This window comes from Oreochromis niloticus, linkage group LG7 (assembly GCF_001858045.2).
Source record: "Oreochromis niloticus isolate F11D_XX linkage group LG7, O_niloticus_UMD_NMBU, whole genome shotgun sequence".
Classification (NCBI taxonomy): domain Eukaryota; kingdom Metazoa; phylum Chordata; class Actinopteri; order Cichliformes; family Cichlidae; genus Oreochromis; species Oreochromis niloticus.
Window position 1 is genome coordinate 2,761,853 of NC_031972.2, and position 19,440 is coordinate 2,781,292.

A 19,440-nucleotide genomic window follows, 5' to 3' on the forward strand; every position below is an offset into this window, starting at 1 on the left:
TCGCTCAGATGAAACTGCATCATATATTTCAGGATCTGCACGTGTGCGGCACGTCCAGTGTCAGTCAACTCAGACGGGTCGTGCTGCAGCTTTTTGCTGTGAAATTGGCAGTGTTCTCATTTTTCCATGACCAACAGCACTAAACTCTGTCAGAGCAGACTTCTCTAATGTTTGTGTATAATTTTTCAAAAACTGTTTACAAACCAGACTTTTGCCGGTGGCTGACACACAGTTCCTGAGAGCACACGGTGAGCAGGAGACAAACGGCACAAAGCAGATTTGGTTGAAGAAAAACAAAAAATAAACAGACTGAAGTCAATTTATTCATCTGAGTGGTTGCAGGGCCTCCTGCTACAGACTCAGGTTTTACTCAGTTTTGGGACGTGAATGCTATGTGAGGCAGAAAGGACTTCTCACAGAGGGCTGCTTCTAATGCAGATGAAGTGTTAGCTATCTAAAGTAGAAAACTTCTGTCACGACTGGATAACTTGAGGTAAATCATCCAAGCTCACAAGTTTAATCAGCCTTGTAAATTTGCCAGGCTGACACGACTTTCTGCAGTACTAGCTATGCAAGCTGGAGGCAGTTAGCTGTAACTATGAAGCACCTTCAGGGCTCGCAAGATCGCTAGCCCAACGTCCCGGGGCTAGTGATTTTTCCAGTCGGGCTACCAAAATCTACCTCAGCCCTGCCCGTCGGGCTATCATAGGAAGGAAAATACATGTCAATGCTTTGCATTCTTTCACAATTGTAGCTGGGTAATTATGCCATTGGCATCGATGAGCCACTGTCAACATGTGACATTGAAATCACGTTTGAGTTTGCGCTTGTTTTTTGCTTTCACTTTCACTTTGCGATCGCGCAAACTGTGTATAGGGAGCGGCAGAGGGTGACAGATTAATTGTGCACCAATTCCTGACATCGTCTTATCACTCATTAGCTTACTATTCAAATGTGACAAGTGAAATCTCCCACAGCAAGCTTAAACATGTGAGAGGTTGATTGCGCAAAGAATCGCTGACCATTATGTGTGCGTGTGTAAAGACAGATGGATTTACGCAGGTATTTTAGTTCTGCAGAGCGAAATATAAAGGTCAGGGTGAAGAAGTGACAGCCAAAGAAAAGCCTACCACAAAACTGAAAAGTTATGACAAATCAGACTATGAGGCAAAAAGAAAGTGCAGCTTTTTTGGTTTCATGGACAAAGGAATTTCTGTGGCTGGAATATGACGAGCTATGCCGGATGTGTTGTGAGTTTCCCTCGATATCTGAGTCGACAAGCGCCTTTGTTAATGGGACAGCGTACCATGTTGCAAAGAGTGAACTACCATTGGCAAAATTTAGCAGTCTTTGCAAACTTCAAAAAGCAAATGTCCTCGATCTTGGTTCCACTTGCCTCTTACCCGTGACTTCAGTGGAAATTTCAGATTCAGGATCTGACACAGACTGATTCATGTTCTACACAGTTCTTACAAATTCATAGAAATTTCTGTTCAATTTGAACCAAGTATTTGAGTTGCTGGTTGTAATTTTTATACAATTGTTGTAATTTGTGTTTTAAAATTTTTTTGATTGATGTTTTCTTTCCTTTACAATATAATATACTTCAATGTATAATATTGTAAAGGAAACAAAACATCAAACAAAAAATTGTTCTCTTTTTTATTCGGGCTACTTAAATTTATTTTGGGCTACCAAAAACTGAAGAGTGCCTGCCCGAAGGGCTACCAGGGATTTTGAAATTTTGTGAGCCCTGGCCTTGAGGCGACTTTTGTTGTGATTTGGCGCTATATAAATAAAATTGAATTGAATTGAATTAACTTGGCTAGCTACCCAAGGTTGCATTTGAGTTCAACTTTGTGATTAAACTAATCAGAGAAACCAGTTGTTTTTCAAACTCTAAACACCGGTCAGAGATCACAGGTATCACGCGGTTAACTAACGTTTTGTTAACCCTGGTGTTCTGGTTCAGGCTCTGCGTGCACTCACATAAAAGGGGGCAAATATATTTATTTTACAATGACAGCTGCAAATAAACTGCATACAGTTCAACATTAAAGGTTACTCAGTATGTTCAGCACCGACCCTGCACCAGACTGTGTGTGTTTTTTAATCTGTATTCTTGTAGCTGCCACTGCAGAAGTGTCAGAATAAGACCAAACATAAAAAAAAAAGTATACATTTTTTGCATCACCATCTGAATGAAGGCAAATTCCAGTGACACTTTGCACTGCTGTAACTTTACAGCTGGGCTTCATTTGGCCACATCAGTCAGGCATGGCTCAACAGTACATCTGTGATAACACCAGTAGAAATTTTTACATGATTTTAATAAGTTGCTATAGCAACACAAGGTGTTTATGTTCCCTAATGCACACAACAATGAGACAAGCCCAAACACGTCTGACAGTCAGAGGCAGGTCAGGCTCTGATGATTTTACTTGCAGCTGACCAGGTTGTGTTCACAGGTTACCTCACTGACCCATTAATCGCATTCATGCATCTGTCAGGTAGATGGCAATGAAAAGCTTATACTCTGCTTTCTCAGAACAGAGCACTGCAGGATGTTTAAGTCACGGTGCAATAACACGAATGTCACAATAACCTTTACAGAAGAGCTCAAATTCAAAGAATCCATGTGAAGTATGGATATCCTCTTACCTTTTTCATATAAGCTTTCCCACAGGAAGCTGAGCTACTCCGGTGTGCAGAGACTCAACATAGGCCAAAGCACTCTGCATGGAGGTGAGGCAGTATCCCTCCTCTCCTATCAAAAAGCTGAAACAGAGAAGTGGATGATAGTAAAAGGATTTATAGTTTTAGACTAACAATTTTTTCCCCCCACTTTTAGAGTTATGAACACATTATATGGTGGGCAGGCTGAGCAAAAGGAAGCCATGGATACTATATGAAAAGATCAAGTCATAACCAAGGAGTTTTTTTTCAGAGACAGCAGACAAGATGCAGACAAGACCAGGACTCAACTGGGCTAAGAGGATCGAGACACGAGAGGGGACAGAAAGAGGAAAGCGATAAGATGCTTATCGCTCAGCTGTTATCTGGAAATTCTGAACAAAACGTGCATTTGAAGGAAAAAAGGAGAAGAAACATTTTGTGAAGCCACTACAGTCAGTGGGATTTCTGCATCAATTACTCATAAAATGCTGTCTGATCTTTATCCAAGTCACAATCATAGACAAACACAAACTGATCAGGGTAGTGGTGCACAAACAGTTGTTATCAGTGAACACAGCGTTTAATGGTTCACACTGCAGACTTAAAAACTAAGTTAAATCCTTATTTAATGAGTTTACAGTCAGCTTTTTTTCCTCTGAGATGAAAATATCAGACGCATTCGTGAGTTTGAAGTCAAACTTCTTTTTACTGCTCTGATTTGAGTTAAGTGTACGTTGTGATTCGAGGTCAGTTATTTCTGTCAAATTAACATTTTTTAAAAAAAACCTATCTTTCTATACTTTTTATGAAGCTTTTACTTCAACGCATTTCTGGGAGAATGGGAGTCTCTCCTCTAACGTGAATGATCTAAACTCAAGTAAGGACTTTATTTGCACTTTTATAGAGAAGAAAACCAAATCCCAAATATCCTGACATTCCTCAGCCAATGCCAGTCTAACCAACCGGCTTTTACAATCCACTCTTTTTGGAGATATGAGGAGACCTTTTGGGTGTGGTGTGTAAACTCACATGCTACTCTACCAAAGACGTATGGCTCAAGCCGAACAGCACTTAGCTGCTTTTGGTGACATGAGTGTGTTCTGCACCAATCATCATCAGAAAAGAACAAAACTTCAGCCTGAAAAACATTTGATTTGGATTTTTAAACCTGAAAAAGACTAAAAAAAACAAAAAAAACAACTGGAAGCACTGGTGTTGTTTTGTGTTTATTTAGATCTGCACAGAAGACCCAGTGTCAGCATAGTTTCTCATGGTCAATGTGTTTGCTATTTATTGTCACTTGTGTGTCTCCAGCAGACGTTGAGCAACATCAGCAGTCAGATTACAATGAACATAATTCTGAATTCAGTTTCATTTGATGACATATTTGTGATTTATACTATGCACAAACAGGGCCAACGTTAGCTGACCAGTTTAAAATAACCATCAGCAACTTCTCAGATGAGTCTGGATGAACTAGCAGGCACACTAGTCTTCGGTATCATTACCGAAAAAGAAAGAAAGAAATTTGGTTTAGATTTGATTCCAAAATCCAAACTCTCCCTCCACATAAAGAATATACAGCTGATGCCGACTGCAGTCTTCACCTGAGGGCCTGAAACACTACAGCCAACTATCTAGCCCCTGTTTGTTTGCTCACTAACGCTGTCACTGGCAAAACAGTACCTGAAGCCACATTAGTGTTTTCTTGTCCTTTCGTGGAGCTTATGCTGGTTGCTGACAGTGATTGGAGTGATTCATATAGAATCACTCCACAGGCTACAAGAGGCAGCTAAGAGAGCTGAGGAAGGTCTCATTACAGCCTTTCAGACAAAACTTTTTTTATTTCAAACTTGGGAATAAATAAGATTTTACTGAGCGGCAGCATGTTAACAAAATACTCACGTTTTACTGTTATTTTATGCATTTATGCACCAAACTGTATGTTTATCTGCTCCCAAAGACATCATCACTTTCCATGAGGATGACTCACCCTTCATGAATGAACTCCTCCAAAGCAGCACATTCAGACACCAGCTGAGGACACTGACACCGCAGAGCCACGTAGGACAGGATGGGTAACAGGTCGTCTGCACCACTGTCAGAGTAAAGGAAGGAAGGAGGGGGTAAGTTCAAGTAAGAGGAAAAACAAAAGCAAATAAAGATGAAGAGAAAAACAGTGACATTCACAGAGTATGAGTGCATGCACTCTCCAGGGGACTGAAAGGAAACTAAATCAAATGTAGCTCTTAACGGGATGCCTGTTCGGGGATGGAAATGATAAAGCTTTTCTTCTCCCCCCTCGTTCCCTCTTTGCTCCCTTTCTGAGATCTGTTGGGAGGACAAATTGCAGCCTGGGAGATGATGACAGCTTGATAGCATTTTCCCTGTGTGCAGACAGTGACCATTTGTTTATCAGGACTCACACGCAGGGCTAACTGCTCGCTTGCTAGTTTGCGTGAGAAGGCAGGTTGCTGGCCCTCCACTGACCCGGTGCACATGCAACTGGATACTCTCCTCCTGCGGGTTCTGGAAGGTGTGGACGAGCTCATGTAACCGCTGGGAGCTGGACCTCACATACTCACACAATCACAAGCCCTGAACTCTAATCTTCAGAGTTCACTACTGTAAACATACACATCGATCGCTCACACGAAAACTGGTGTCTCTGCATTCCAAGGATACAATGCAGTCCAGCCACATGCATAAGTACTGATCTCTCAGGCAAGATTAGGCCACATTATGGCTTTGCAGGGCACTTTAGTGGATAACAAGTTTAAAAATGCAAACGGGAGAAGCAGAAAGAAAATTTCCCGATTAAATGGATGTAGAGGGAATATGGTGATTAACAGAGCATCACAATAGAAGAGGAAGGAGAAAAAAGGGACTAGAAAAAGCATGACAACAACAACAAATTACACAGAATAAAAAGAGGCCAACTAGTACAAAACAAAAAACAAAAAAACAAACCACCAGTTAAAACTAGATTATAAAGAGTAAGGCTAAAGGCCAGGAAAAAAAATCAAATGTGGTTATAGAAAGAATTTATTTTACAGTGAAAGCAAAAACCCCCCAAAGGAAACCCGTCTAAATTCTGAGGGAATATTTAATTGAATTGGTGTTGTTGGGTCAATGATCAATGAAAAGACCACCAACATTCAGAGGGATCTCCAACAGCCTGTTAACGATCATCCTGAATCACTTTGAAATATATCTGCCACACTAACATTTCAGGTCGTGTCTGGTAATAAAAGTGACAGACGTGAGCCAAAGTGCGCACACGCCACCATTTGATATTAATCCATGTGTGGGTAGCAGCTACATTAGTCCATCATCATCATCATCATCATCTCAAAAGTAAAGCAAGAAGAACAGAATGAGGACATTTCTGTCTGCTTTGATTTTAAAGCAGAGCTTAATGGGACTCCTCACTTTCAGAGACACTGGTTTATCCAAGATCTACTGGTGAGAGATTCCACTGTGTGCAAGGGCTGGGTACGGTGAAAAATCAAAGGGAGGCAGGTGAGCAATTTTACAAATACACAGTAAAATCTGACTGAATCACTTCAGGTAACTGTGGACCTAAAGTAGAGAAGAGCCTGGAAAATGTTACGAGGTAATATCACTTAAACTGCTAGGCTAGATCCTTTATTATATGTGAGGGAAACTCTCCTGTTGGTATAGCACACCTTCTCCTTTATCCCACTGGAAATTGGAAATAGTCCCAATCCTAATCCCACTGCGAGTGTGGGTTAAATAGGACAAAATGGCTATGATATAAAAATCGTAATTTTTAAGGTAAAGCAGGAAGCTCTGTGATGTGAAGTTTAAATTACATTTTGTCGCTGTATTTTTTTTTTTTAACAAATTTTCTATATACTGAACAACAAAACACCAGCTAAAGCCAAAGCACACAAATCCTGACCAGATGCATCTTTGGAAGACAAAGCTGGGGGACCAGTCAGCCACCGAAACGCTGCAGCACATCAATCCATACGGAAACACGAACAATAGATAGTGTGCTTCAGTGTTGTTGCACTAGCGTACTCGATATACACAAGGAGAGATAAATATGCAAAATAAATATTAACACATACACACAGCTCGTCTATCTGCGAAACATCTTCATTCAATTTTTAAAAAACGTCTTTCCAATCTGAGTCAGGCTTTGGATTAAAAACACCCACTCTGAGTCACAGTGACATTCACAAAGGAAACCTGTATTTAAAAGGGACTAAGAAAAGCAGTCACATATGGCCCTGCACTGAGCTGCAATCAGCAAAGAAAAACATGCGAGCGCCGGCAGTCTGGGGGCAAAGTCCAGTCCACCCTGGAGATTTCTGTTCATCTCCACCAAGATGAACTCGTTTTACTATAAGATGGTAACAAAGCTCTGTGAAATCTAAAATAGTCACTGATTGAAATGTCTTCTGTGGCAGGAGACAGTGGGATTCGTCTTTCCACATAACAAATGCAGCGTGATTAAGTTTGCATTTCTTGGAGAGACATTTGTTGCCAAGTTGTTTATTTTAGCGTTGTGAGGGCACACATCAAAATCCCTCAACGTCACAACTTTTCTGGATCAAAAGCTTTGAGAAGTGCTGCGCACAATCAACTCTTCCACTGCCATCTCTCATCACTTCACAAGCGCTCCAATGCAAAGAGACAGATATGGAGCAGGAGACACTGCCTCAGCCGCTCAACAACAACAACTAGAGTGTACAAAGAAGAAAACGTATCCAAGAGCTCTCTGAAGGAGGAAGATGTTTTTCCCCCTTGACTCTTGGAGCAAACAGGATTTTTACAAGCATTAATCACACATAAAACCCATTTAAAAGCTGCTGACATATCCCCCTAGGTTTTGGGTCGACAGTTACGAGTCCTATTATAAAACGTCTAACCTTAACTTAAGTGTGGTTCTTTTAACAGCCTCATAAATGCTCTTATTCTAGGGCTATGATCCCCACCCATTCAGAAAAAGAAATCCAGCATCTGTTTGTTTACTTGTGCATAAATAATAATGCCAAAATACCGTCGGCCCAAATAACAGATGAAGCCCAAACTCATGCTGATTTCAATGCGTTCTCTAGCAGATACAGTTCAGCGATAATATGAAGCCACAATGAGAAATATGCAGAGCTCTGCAGCCATTTATTTTACAAAGTTTTGGTCCAACTCTGTCAACAAAGAACACGTTTAATTTGCTGAACCCTATGCATGCTACAACCTACTGAGCATTTGTCTCTGGGTATCACTGTGCACTTCACAAAACTCCATCCCTTTTCATTTATTCCCCAAACCTCCTCGCTGGGCCATGGTGTTGTTCCAGGCTCAGCCAGGACGACCCACTTTTGGGCCTGGTCAGGAAGAGGCACTCTACAGGAGGGCAACAGACCCAAGACAGTGCCTGCTGTGCCAGACCTAAATGAGCAGTGATGAGAGCTGACAGGGCAGCTACCAAGGCAGGGACCCCTTAAATGATGTTTGGGTACTTATGAGCGGATCTCGGAAGAGTCTTTCCCTTCCTATTAGGAGGAAATAGGCAATGAGAAAAGGACTTTCATTTAAGTTTAATGAGGTGTACTTTAGAGGAATTCAACTAAAAGAACAATACACCACTGTATTGTATAACTGTTGCATTGTTTCTCAGTTACATTTGTCATTTTTGTGTTAGTAAAAAAGAAAGGTTGGTCATTGCAGTACCACAGTAACGGCCCAGATACTTACTGGAGCTGATCATTTACTCACATGGCCGCTGTTTTGGGAGTCGTGTCCCCTTCATGAAGACACCTGTAATCCTCGGCACAGGCACAGATCAGGCGTAACGTCCTCACTGGAACAAAACACAAGAAACGATAAAACTCATGGAGCAATACAGACTGAATGCTTCAAGTAGTATAATATAAGATATCAAAGTATTGAACCACTAATTAGAGATTGCATCCTGTTACTCTGGCTGCTAAGTTGAGAGGAAAGAAAAAACAAAGGGTGCATTGGGACATTAAACAGATGTGTTGGGACAAAGTGTTACAGACAGATGAATCTTATTTGGAGTTTGAGGTGTTCTGATGAGAAAGATCGTGCTCGACAACCTCTGACATGTTAAATGGAGCAGGTGTGAACGTCTCGGGTGCTTCAGTGGAGGGAACGGCAGAAAAGGAATCGTAACCAAGACAGGCCGTCATCCCATTTTCTAGCAATGCCATACACCTCGCAGGCCATTTCTCCCTACAGCAGGACAATGAGCTAAAGCAGACTGTGTGACAGGAGCAGGCAGTGGGCTGATATTCTGTTTATAATGCGTTAGCCCACACAGTCATCAGATTTCAGCTGCTGTGAGAACAGACCGACTGTCAGGAAGCAGAGGGGGCTGAAAAGTCTAAAAACCTCAATAAAACAACAGAACGCCAAAGGTCTGTGAGACTGACAAAAATGGATTAAAAGCAACGCTTAAGGAACAGAATTATTTTTTCAAGCCACATCATTTACTGAACAAAATGGGTTTTTCTGGGTTTAGTACAAATACAAAAATGCTGGTTTAAAGTGACATCAGAGACCATCTGGCCAAGAACTGTTTATCTTTAAAGCTCAGAAGAAGAATTTACTTATGCCTTCTTCACTCTGAGGACGTGTACCCAACTGCTGGCTGCCCTCACACTTCACTAAAAGCTCTCTGCATCTGTAAAGTTTAATGCTGATGAATAATAACACTCTTAGTTTTCTATAAATGTGAGGTCTTAGGATTATAATTGAAAACAGACTGAATTTAAAATTCAAAGGGACACATCACCAGTCCTCAAAGAGTTTCAAACAAACATGAAGCAAAATTAAATGTTTTTCATACCTTTCAAAACGTGCAAATACTAAAATAAAAATTAGCGTGAAGAGGTTAGAGAGAGAGCATTACCAAGCCTCAGGCCATGGCTTTCTGCCAGAAAAGGGTGTATTTCTTCTGTCAATTGGAATTAATCCTCTCTTAAGAGCAGTTTTCCATCCCAAAATTCTGCCTTTGTGTAAACGAGAATAAAAACAACACAATCTGACTCACCAATGCATTCCAGCTTCCTCTGTGGACATCGGTCATGAATGAGAAGTTTGAGCTCCTGGATAGCAGACCCGTAGGGGTAGGAACCTTGTGGGGAACCGGTATTTTGGGGAAAGAGTTTCAAGGGAATGCCAATATCTCTAGGTGAAGCGTCGCTGTACAGCTTCACACTGGTCTCGTAGGCCTGCTCCCTTTCTACGTACACCTTCCTGAAATGAAAGACAAATGGCTCCAGAGTGAAATCCAACAAATGGAAAAATAACTAAACAATGGAAACAGCAGCAAAGAATGAACGAGTCTGGGAAGCATCACATGAAAACCTGGTAGTGGTTGTGTAGGGGGTACATTTTGGATATTTAAACTCCAGGTTATTCCTAGTCGATGGCAGAATGAGGAATAATTTTTGAAATCTTCCCTGGAAACTAGTGCTGGGCGATATGACGATATATATCGTGTGGACCATAGAAAAGTGTCTATCGTGCCATTTGTCTTCTATCGTTTCTAACCTAATTTTAAAAATTAATACATAAAAAATATCATAAAATAGCCTGTGGCAAATATATTAATGTTGTTTTGTCACTATTCATACTCTACCTTTATGCAAGAGAAAATGAAGTATAAAAAATGATATTTTTCGGCAAAGAAAGATCCACAAAGAAACTCCGTCTTGTGGTTTTGCGACATGGTGCTGCTTTATGTGCACCCGGATTTGCGACATGCTCAAAACTCAAAACAATGGACACGCGACAGGTTGCAGTTTCATGCCCGGACATGCAACAGGCAGAGACAGCTACACAGGCAGCCCAAGAAGAAGCACCTTTACCGAAAAGAGGGGGTACATCTGTGATTTGGTTACATTTTGGGTTCAACAGCACTGACACAGAGCAGAAGACACTAGGGCTGCACAATTAATCGTTAGAAAATCGCGATCTCAATTCATACTTATGTGCGATCTCATTTCCAAATGACAATGATTAAAAAAAAAAAAAAAATAAGAAACAGAAAAAAAGATGACGATTGTACCGCATTTTGATCGGGGACGTAATCTGCATGAAAACAAGCGCTCACTCTTCCTGCTCAACAAATGACAAGGGCGGAGCCTTATACCACGTGATACAGAAGCCAGCTGGCAGGGAAAAAACAACGGAGAGCACGTGAGAGATGACGAAGCTGTAAAGGCCAAGAAAGTGACAGGAGAAAATCCGTCCCGGTCAACCACCCAAACATCAATAACGGGAACCTTATACAGCGCTTCCCCATACCCGTCGAACTCCCGCAGGCACAAAGAAATTACGGAGGCTATCACTTATCACCTGGCTAAAGATATGGCTCCCATCAACACTGTGCAAAACGAGGGATTTAGGAAAATGATCAACACCCTAGACAAACGCTACACAGTGCCGTCCTGCAACTATTTTTCTATTGTTGCACGACCTGCTCTATACACGCAGTGTCGAGCAACGGTGGAGACGGAATTACAAGCAGCACAACATTTTGTGGCAACGACAAAATGTGAGACATTTATTGTTGTAATGTTCATTTATTGTTTTTATGTTCAGTCTCAACTGTTACGAAGTTGATGTGCAGTTAATAAGTGCAATAAATATTTATACTGGAAAAGAAAACCGTGAGAGAATCGTGATCTCAATTCTGAGCAAAAAAATCGTGATTCTCATTTTATGCAAAATCGTGCAGCCCTAGAAGACGCCCATTTGCAAGCTATGCTATAAAACTATTCCCGTGCCCGATGGCAACACAACAAATCTCTATCACCTACAGAAGGCCCACGAAAAAGAATACTCAAGAATCCAGAAAATCCGAGCTAAACCAAGCTGTGGAACAACGGGAGCAATTTGGGAAAAGAAAAACTATAGCCAGCCAAAGATACAGCAGTCTTTCGCACAAGGGACGCCGTATGAGAAAACGTCCCAGCGCCATAAACAAATCACAGAAGCCATCTCGCGTTACATTTGTAAAGGCATGGCCCTGTTTACGTAGTTGAGAAGGACAGCTTTCGTGACCTCGTCAAAGTCCTTGATCCGAGGTACGTCATATATATATATCTATATATCTCTCTCTATATATCTATATCCACACACACACATATTTATTTATTTATTTATTACACATATATATACATATACACAGATATACACATATATACATACACACACACACACACACACACACACACACATACACATACATACACACACACACACACTAGTTTTATTAACATATGATATGCATGTTAGTAAAACAAATATTTTCAGCTACTGTTCTGGCTGTAGTAATTCTGAGTCACCCCTAATTAAGAATAAATGTGTCTAGGTCTGAGAGATACACTGGAGTCATGGGGATTGCAAGAATGCCACCTTGTCTGTGTCACCACGGATAACGCCACTAACAACATCTCTGCAATGGAACTGAACCAGTGGGAACGGCTACAATGCTTTGGTCACCGCCTACAGCTAGCTATTGGTTAGTGTAAAACAATCTAAAAATGGCTTAGTGTAATATTGTGTTGAGAGTAATATATTAGCAACAAAAATATTAGTACCGTAATTGTCGGGCTAAAAGCTGCTACTTTTTGCACAAGCTTTGAACCCTGCGGCTTTTAGTCAGGTGCGGCTTTTCTATGGATTGTCCATGATTTTTGTCGTATCGTAAGACGATTTGTTTTGTTTGTTCCGCTGTTGTATGGCACTACGTTGCCTGGCGGAAGGGCATGTGATCAGACACAGTATCAGGGTTCAAGAGTGGTATGTTGGTCACATGTCCATCCGCCAGGCAACATTGTTTTTCGCGCTACTTCGTACGGCACTATGTTGCCTGGCGGAAGGGCATGTGACCAACATACCACTCTTGAACCCTGATACTGTGTCTGATCACATGCCCTTCCGCCAGGCAACATAGTGCCGTACGAAGTAGCGCGAAAAACAAACTTCAAAGTAGCGCTACGCGTTCAGCGGGAGGCGTGGATGACGAGCGGCGATAAACTTGCGAAAAGCAAGTTATGCTCAACTCCACCGGTGGATTCTGACAGCGTGGAAAAGTGTGAAAACATCCATGATCACCAACGGATTTCGAAGGGCTGGACTGCTGCATGATGGAGAGGAGGACACCGCCACGGCCCTTCAGAGGTTGTTCGACTCTGACAACGAGGATTTGTTTGGTTTTGAAAGTGACAACGAAGGAAAGAAGCTGAGAGTGGATGACGTAGCCATCCTGAGCCTGTTCGTATCAGACACTGGAGAAGAGGACTTTGGTGGTTTTAGTGCGCAGGAAGATGGTGGTGAATGACTGACTTTTCTTCTTGTTAAAGTCGTGTCACTGCACCTGAGCCTAAAAGGTAGGCTGAATCTATTTTTCTGGTGTGCTGTAGGTTATTGTTATGCACTACATTTGTTACTCATTTATGAAGCACAGTACATGTTTCGTACTTGTAATTACTGGTACTTGTACATATACCTAAAAAGTTATGCAAATATGTACCCCTAATTTGTTTTTCAAAATATTAATAAAAGGGGTGTGTCTCCAAACAGCCATCTCTTTCCTGACAATTCCCTTTGTGCATATTCTCTTACATATGATAAGTCAACATCGAAACACCTGCAGCTTTTAGTCAGGTGCGGCTAATGTATGTACAAAACAGGATTTTCCCCTGATTTTAGCTTGTGCGGCTAATATTCAGGTGCGCTTTGTAGTCCGGGAAATACGGTAAATCTAAATCAGATCAGCCCATGTACAAAACATAATTGAACAAGTTTTATTTATATTTTGGTTTTTTTGCCTGTCACGGTAAAGAATGAATTGTGATACTAGCTGCTCACAGTATCTAATTATTAAATCCATTAATAAGTAATTTAAGTGATACATTATGATAAAAAATAAAGTTGCTGTCAAAATATAACATAGTTTTTTGTTTTATTTCAACAGAGAATGCTCTAAAAGCTCTCACACCAGTATCTACAAAACAGGCTGTGGAACGAGCAGTTGGAGTGTGTAAAAAGGTGGCGAATGCCTTCTCATGGAAGTCATGGAAGAAAAAATGTGAATTGGCCAAGGCGCAAGCGGTGCTGGGCTTGCCTCCTCATCGGCTCATCACTGAAAGCCCTACAAGATGGGGCTCGCAGCAGATGATGATAGAGAGGTTCCTGGAGCAGGAGAATGCTCTTTCACAGGTTCTCCTTGCAGACAAGAAGGTGAGACATAGCCACTGGACATTGTACATTGATTCTTTTCATTGTGGATTCTGATTATGTTTGCAGCCTAGATTCACCACCTCATGAAAGTAACCTCCCCCCCCCCTTTCTTGCTATTTGACTTAGACAAGACATCTGGTGCCAAGCTGGCAACACGTGGCATTGCTAGAGTCCTTGAACAAGGCACTGGGTCCACTGTTCGAGTTACTGACGCTTTGTCAGGGGAGAGTTACGTCAGCGTATCTTTTCTGAAGCCAGTTCTGCACCTCTTCAACAACGAAGTCCTCAGTCAGAAGGATGGAGACACAGAGCTCACAAAAGCAGTCAAAGACGGTATCCTCAAGTACCTCAATGAAAAGTATGATGACCATGCCACCAACAACCTCCTAGACATGGTAACACTTGTTGACCGACGGTTTAAGACAGCCTACATCAAGGAAGAGAGGGTGGAGTTCATAAAGATGAGAGCTGCAGCAGAGCTGGTGGACATGGTGGGAGCAACAGCACCAGAAAGTGCACAAACAGCAGCAGCCTCCAGTTCACCCCCAGCTGCTGAAGATGATCCAGAGCTTCCCCGTCCCACAAAGAAAAAGAAAAGTTTAGGTAGCTACTTCAAAAAGGCAGGTCAATCCACCACCCACTCCCAACCCAGCAGAGCATCCATTGAACTGGAGCTCTCCATGCATCTTCAGACACCTGGGCCTGACTCAGAGACTGACCCACTGGAGTGGTGGAAGCAGCATGAGACAAACTTTCCATTGGTGGCCAGGCTGGCCAGAAAGTATGTGTGCATTCCTGCTACTAGTTTTTCATCTGAAAGGGCTTTCAGTGCGAGTGGGAACATCATCACATGTAAGAGATCATGTCTTAAGCCAAACACAGTTGACCAACTAGTCTTCCTTGCACTCAACCTGTAAATTCAACAGTAACATATCTACTTCTTCAAAGTAGCTATTTTCTGTTTGCACTTGTATTTATGGTTAATGCATTAAACAGAGTTCTGTTCAACCCTGATGCTTACTTTTGTCACTTTATATTGGTTTGCAAACTTTGCACTACAAGGTTACAGATTTCAGAAAGTTAAGAAATAATTTGTGTTTATTTTTTATAGCTGAACTTTTGTGCAAATCTGAGTTTTCTTCTCAGAAACTTGAAACTGTTGTGCACTTTAAGTTTATTTTGACAATTCATTTTAAATGTACGTTTTGGAAAAAAAATGTGAAGGCCACAGCTGTTTTCATCTGATACATTTATACTAAAATATATGTTTCTCAATTGTGACAGTTCCATTAAATGTCTCTTCAAAATAAAGTTGGAGAAAAGTGAGGAATGAAATTTGTCAAACTTTTCAGAGAAGAACTGGAAACATTGTGGTATATCGTGATATATATCGTTATCGTGATATAAAATAATTCATATCGCGATAAATATTTTTTCCATATCGCCCAGCACTACTGGAAACTAAGTTGGATAACTGTCACAGATTGAGCTCCTGCTGTCTAATTGATTAAAAACATACCCTAAATTGGAATAAAAAAAAAAAAACTAGAATCAAAAAGCTTTTCTTATTTCTTGACATGGTTGTTAATATTTAGGACATGAGCACAGCACATCGCCCTTCCATAGGACCATTGTCTAACACACTCATGCCTGCTTGGCATAAAACTCCAGAAAAATAGTTCCAGTTTAGCTTCTAGCTAAAATTAGGGCACATCACCACAAGGCACTGCAGAGCACACATGTACCAATTCTTGCTATTCTACTTGTTATTTCTGCAATAAAGTAAAAAGTATGACAAGTTGATGGATAATTATTAGTATCAATAAAACTGTTAAAATTCTCCTCCATCATTCCAGAAACAATACAGCTTCCATGTGGTAACAGTGGACTGTATATAAAGGATGAACACAGCCATGGTGATGCAGGTGATGTCACCTGCTGGTTCCTGAAGCCTCCAGCTGAGCGTTCATGTTTTAAAATCATACATCAGCGTAAGGCAGGTCTGACCAACAAACACAGGGATACTGCTGAAAATCTGATCTCAAATTTCTTTCAGGCCGTTTCCAACATAAAATCTTTAAACTCTGATGTACTGGCCTCTTGTATGTTTCTTGCAAGAGCTTTTTAAATGTTATTTTAAACATGTTTTTTATATTTATATTAATAATCGAAATCACCCAGCTCACTTCAGTGCCACGACACCAACTACCACTGAATTTGTTTGAATCCAGCTAAACTAAAGGTTGAGTAGAGGAAATGCAGAAAATTAATGGCACAGCACACGACTGGGAATCAAATATAAAAACCACAATAATGTTAGAAGAAGTACCATCACAGTCAACTACATCGAAATCTGCAACACAAACAAGTTGAGAACCCAACCAGAAAACAGCAGACGAGGGAAGCCGAGCAAAAATAAGAGCAGCACTGCCCCATGCTGGTCAGACTTTGACCCACTGGTTAAATTAACTTGTTATGGGTTAATACACAGTCTGAAAGCTAAATTTGTAGCAGTCTTTTCCATCCAGTGTAAGCAGACAGCATAACATACATCTAAGACTTATTTCTCTCTGCCTGCAGCCTGTTTTGATCCATTTCTCTATTCTGCAGCAACCTTTCAAATTCAGGTCAACGTTTTCACAAATTACTTCTAGATCTGAACCGATACATGCACTGCACCTGGGCTTTCCTAAGAGCACTGTCTCACACCCTACACTCGGTGACAGAAGAACATTTAACTAACACAAAGTGAGTTTAATTTAAGGTTGTAAAAAGCTAAAATTGTGTATTATTATTTGCACTAACTAGCAGTTTGCATGACTGCTCAACAGTGAAATTATTACTATACAGTATTGGTCACATTTCCTTTACATGACAATAAATGACTCATTAAAATTTTGTTGGTCACACACAAAAAAAGGAATTTAAGGATGTCACCAACACTAATTAATGCACCCTACTGTTTCGTCCCACACTAAAATTTAAATTTAATAAATATGGGGGATAAAGGGACAACAATGTTAGACACATGTTAACTTGTTTTATCTTACTGGCTTTCTTCACAACCTTAAAAATATCTGTTTTATGGGAACTCAGACTTTTAACAACCTGCAGGAAGCCAAGCTTAAATTTGGGCTTTCAAATCTGGATGAATAATCTATTAGAAGCACTAAGGCAGTCATTTAATAGTACGTATAATTTTATATTTAATAGGAAAGTAGTTTCTATGCATTATATTTCTCCTATTTAAGAATTGTTAATATCTGACTTTTTATTAAATTTGGCCATAGTGGATTATAAGATCTCTATTATCTAAACAGCTCTTTGATTATTGGTGCTTCGGCACCTCCGTGCCTCTGGCACAAAACTGAGGATTACAGGTGCACTACCTGAAAAGAGCCACTAGGGCGCTCCACAGGGGTGTGAAGAAGGCTTCCTCAATGCTGGCGAGACACAGGTCCTTAAAGCTGGCAGTGTTTAGGCACTCAAAGGACAGCAAACACATAGACAGAAGCTGATCTGAAACACAGAACACGGCCGTATCATTTAACTCCCAACAATGAATGCAAATGTCGTGACAAGAGAAGAGTTTGCTGTTCCAAAACAAGCTGTGCTCACCGATTGCAATATGAATGTCCTTGACGACAGCTTTCAGGTGTTCTTTAACCGCTCTCTTCTCCAGCTCCTGGACGTGGCTCTCATCCCGCTCCAGTGGCACAGAAAAATCGCAGACCAAATCTGAATCTGAGGCAGTGTCGTCTGTGCTGCTGGGGGGTGGAACCCAATCCATCTGAGTCACAAACTGCTCCAGATCTTCAAATGAGTTCTCCCGGTCCATTGTCCCCTGCTCGCTGGGATCCTCCGCCTCTTCCTCCTCATATTTAGGGGTGAGGTTGTGGGAGCGTGAGGGAGAAATCAAGTCTGTGCTGAAGCTCTTTACACTTTGGGTACTACATGCTGTCCTGACTGGTCTCTTCGGAGTCTCTGTGTGATTCAGAACACACGTCACCATTAACATAACTTGGTTCACTCCAATTAACAGCATCAGGAGTCCAGAACCTCTAAATGCTGCCCATACAGAGTACAGATCTGAATCCAGTGTTCTGTCTCAAATCCTCATTTTAAAAAAAAATTAAAACTATGTAGCACAAAAAAGAAGCCAAGAGAACATAAATATGAACCCACTGTCTTCCAAACCAACCTCTTACCTGGATGAAGTGGGTTGTGAATGCTGTGACGTGGTCTCAGTGGCATGGCGGGACTCTTAGGGAGACCTTTACTAACGATGGGGTACAGCCGGTTGTAAACTCTGTACTGATGTTTCCTCAGCAGCTTCACAACTGGGTGGTCGGACCGGCTGAGGACACAATTAAGAGTGATAACAGAATCCACTGACCATGCAAAATCAGAAATGGCTGTAAAATAACATAATTTAAAAACTTTCCAAGTCCACAAATTAATAACAAACTGTGCTCCAGAAATCATTAAAGATCATTAAATGACTGAACATCTTTTAGAAGGTTCATGCCTCCAAATGCTTTCACACTGAATTATCATTCATTCATAAATACTCTGCACTACATTGTGTTTCACTTGTTTTAAAATGGATTAGAGCTGAGCGAGTGTTTCTTCATTAAAGGCATGCAGCTCTCTTCAGATTGCATTCGTTCTAAACTCTGTGTGATGCTTTGTCATCACGGGTTACAGTGTGTGTACACGCATATGAGCTCCTCTACCAGAAGTGCAAACTACTCTCAGTGAAACAAGTACATGCAGGATTAGGACTGCCTAATTCTGTAGCACAGTTAAACCATCTGAAGCGAATACTCAACCAACCTCACCGTTTATGCATATTCTATAAATCTGTGCTGTATATGAATTATTATTGTGTTTAACTTTACTGTAAATTTGACAATAAGTGAAACCTTTATTAACTACATGTCAAACCAAAGGTCAAATCTAACCTCGAATTCAGCTCAATTTCTCTTATGTTGTTGAAGTCCTGGCAGACAGTTTTTTGCCTTTATGCATATTTCCCTGTTAGTTACTTTAGTTTCAGCTTACTGTCTGGTTTCATCTCTTTGCAATTCTCTAGACACTCTAACCAAAATAACCTTCTGATTGACAAAACACCACTTAAACACCCCAATACTTGAATACAACCCAGAAAGGACAAACCTGAGCAGTCACAACATTTGAATGCTTTGACTGTGTCTTGTTGTGTTAAAAAAGCACAAATAAATGGCACAGGTATTTCTCCACACAAGAAAAATAAAACAGTTTTCCACCTTGTTGTCAGTTACCTGAGCAGGTAGGAGACTAAATTTGACACTAACGAGACATCAGGATTCTTCTTCATTTTGGCTTTCCACTGTTTGGGCCAATCCTAAAGGGGCCAAAACAAAAACGTCATAAACACATATATAAAGGTCTATTAAGTGATTAGTCATTAATTAACCAACATAAAACTGAATACTTGAGAACTTGTGAAAGAAAATAGAGGGGACTGCTGAA

The 19,440-nt window shown here is 40.9% G+C and overlaps 2 protein-coding genes across 5 annotated transcripts in view; one reads left to right on the forward strand and one right to left on the reverse strand.

Moving 5' to 3' along the window:
• Positions 1–19,440, reverse strand: part of vps9d1 (VPS9 domain containing 1) — a 36,224-nt gene that overhangs the window by 3,949 nt on the left and 12,835 nt on the right. Inside the window, exons 9-16 of one of the 2 annotated variants that reach the window (XM_003439527.4) lie at positions 19,230–19,312; positions 18,135–18,283; positions 17,545–17,910; positions 17,316–17,445; positions 9,725–9,930; positions 8,425–8,509; positions 4,670–4,774; positions 2,662–2,778 (exon numbers count right to left, since the gene is read on the reverse strand). In XM_003439527.4, coding sequence (XP_003439575.1) covers positions 2,667–2,778; positions 4,670–4,774; positions 8,425–8,509; positions 9,725–9,930; positions 17,316–17,445; positions 17,545–17,910; positions 18,135–18,283; positions 19,230–19,312 — 1,236 coding nt within the window. In that variant the 3' untranslated portion in view covers positions 2,662–2,666. Of the gene's footprint in view, positions 1–2,661; positions 2,779–4,669; positions 4,775–7,497; positions 8,202–8,403; positions 8,510–9,724; positions 9,931–17,315; positions 17,446–17,544; positions 17,911–18,134; positions 18,284–19,229; positions 19,313–19,440 lie in introns of those variants that run through there. The other variant, XM_025908884.1, reaches the window with a different exon arrangement.
• LOC112847352 (zinc finger BED domain-containing protein 1-like) lies at positions 11,926–16,651 on the forward strand. 3 transcript variants are annotated; one of them, XM_025908887.1, is made up of 3 exons: positions 11,926–12,346; positions 13,351–13,926; positions 14,053–16,651. In XM_025908887.1, the coding sequence occupies exons 2-3, from the start codon at positions 13,845–13,847 to the stop codon at positions 14,841–14,843; spliced, it is 873 nt and encodes a 290-aa protein (XP_025764672.1). In that variant the 5' UTR covers positions 11,926–12,346; positions 13,351–13,844; the 3' UTR covers positions 14,844–16,651. The 3 variants fall into 3 exon arrangements, with proteins under 3 accessions (XP_025764672.1, XP_025764673.1, XP_025764671.1); XM_025908888.1 differs by lacking the exon at positions 11,926–12,346 and adding an exon at positions 12,629–13,073 and having other exon boundaries at positions 13,661–13,926; XM_025908886.1 differs by lacking the exon at positions 11,926–12,346 and having other exon boundaries at positions 12,629–13,926.

Excerpts from the sequence above, each read along its gene's own strand:
- LOC112847352 (XM_025908887.1), top strand. The coding sequence starts at position 13,845 with ATGGGGCTCGCAGCAGATGATGATAGAGAGGTTCCTGGAGCAGGAGAA. Across the intron at positions 13,927-14,052 it reads TTCTCCTTGCAGACAAGAAG|ACAAGACATCTGGTGCCAAG; the intron begins GTGAGACATAGC and ends TATTTGACTTAG.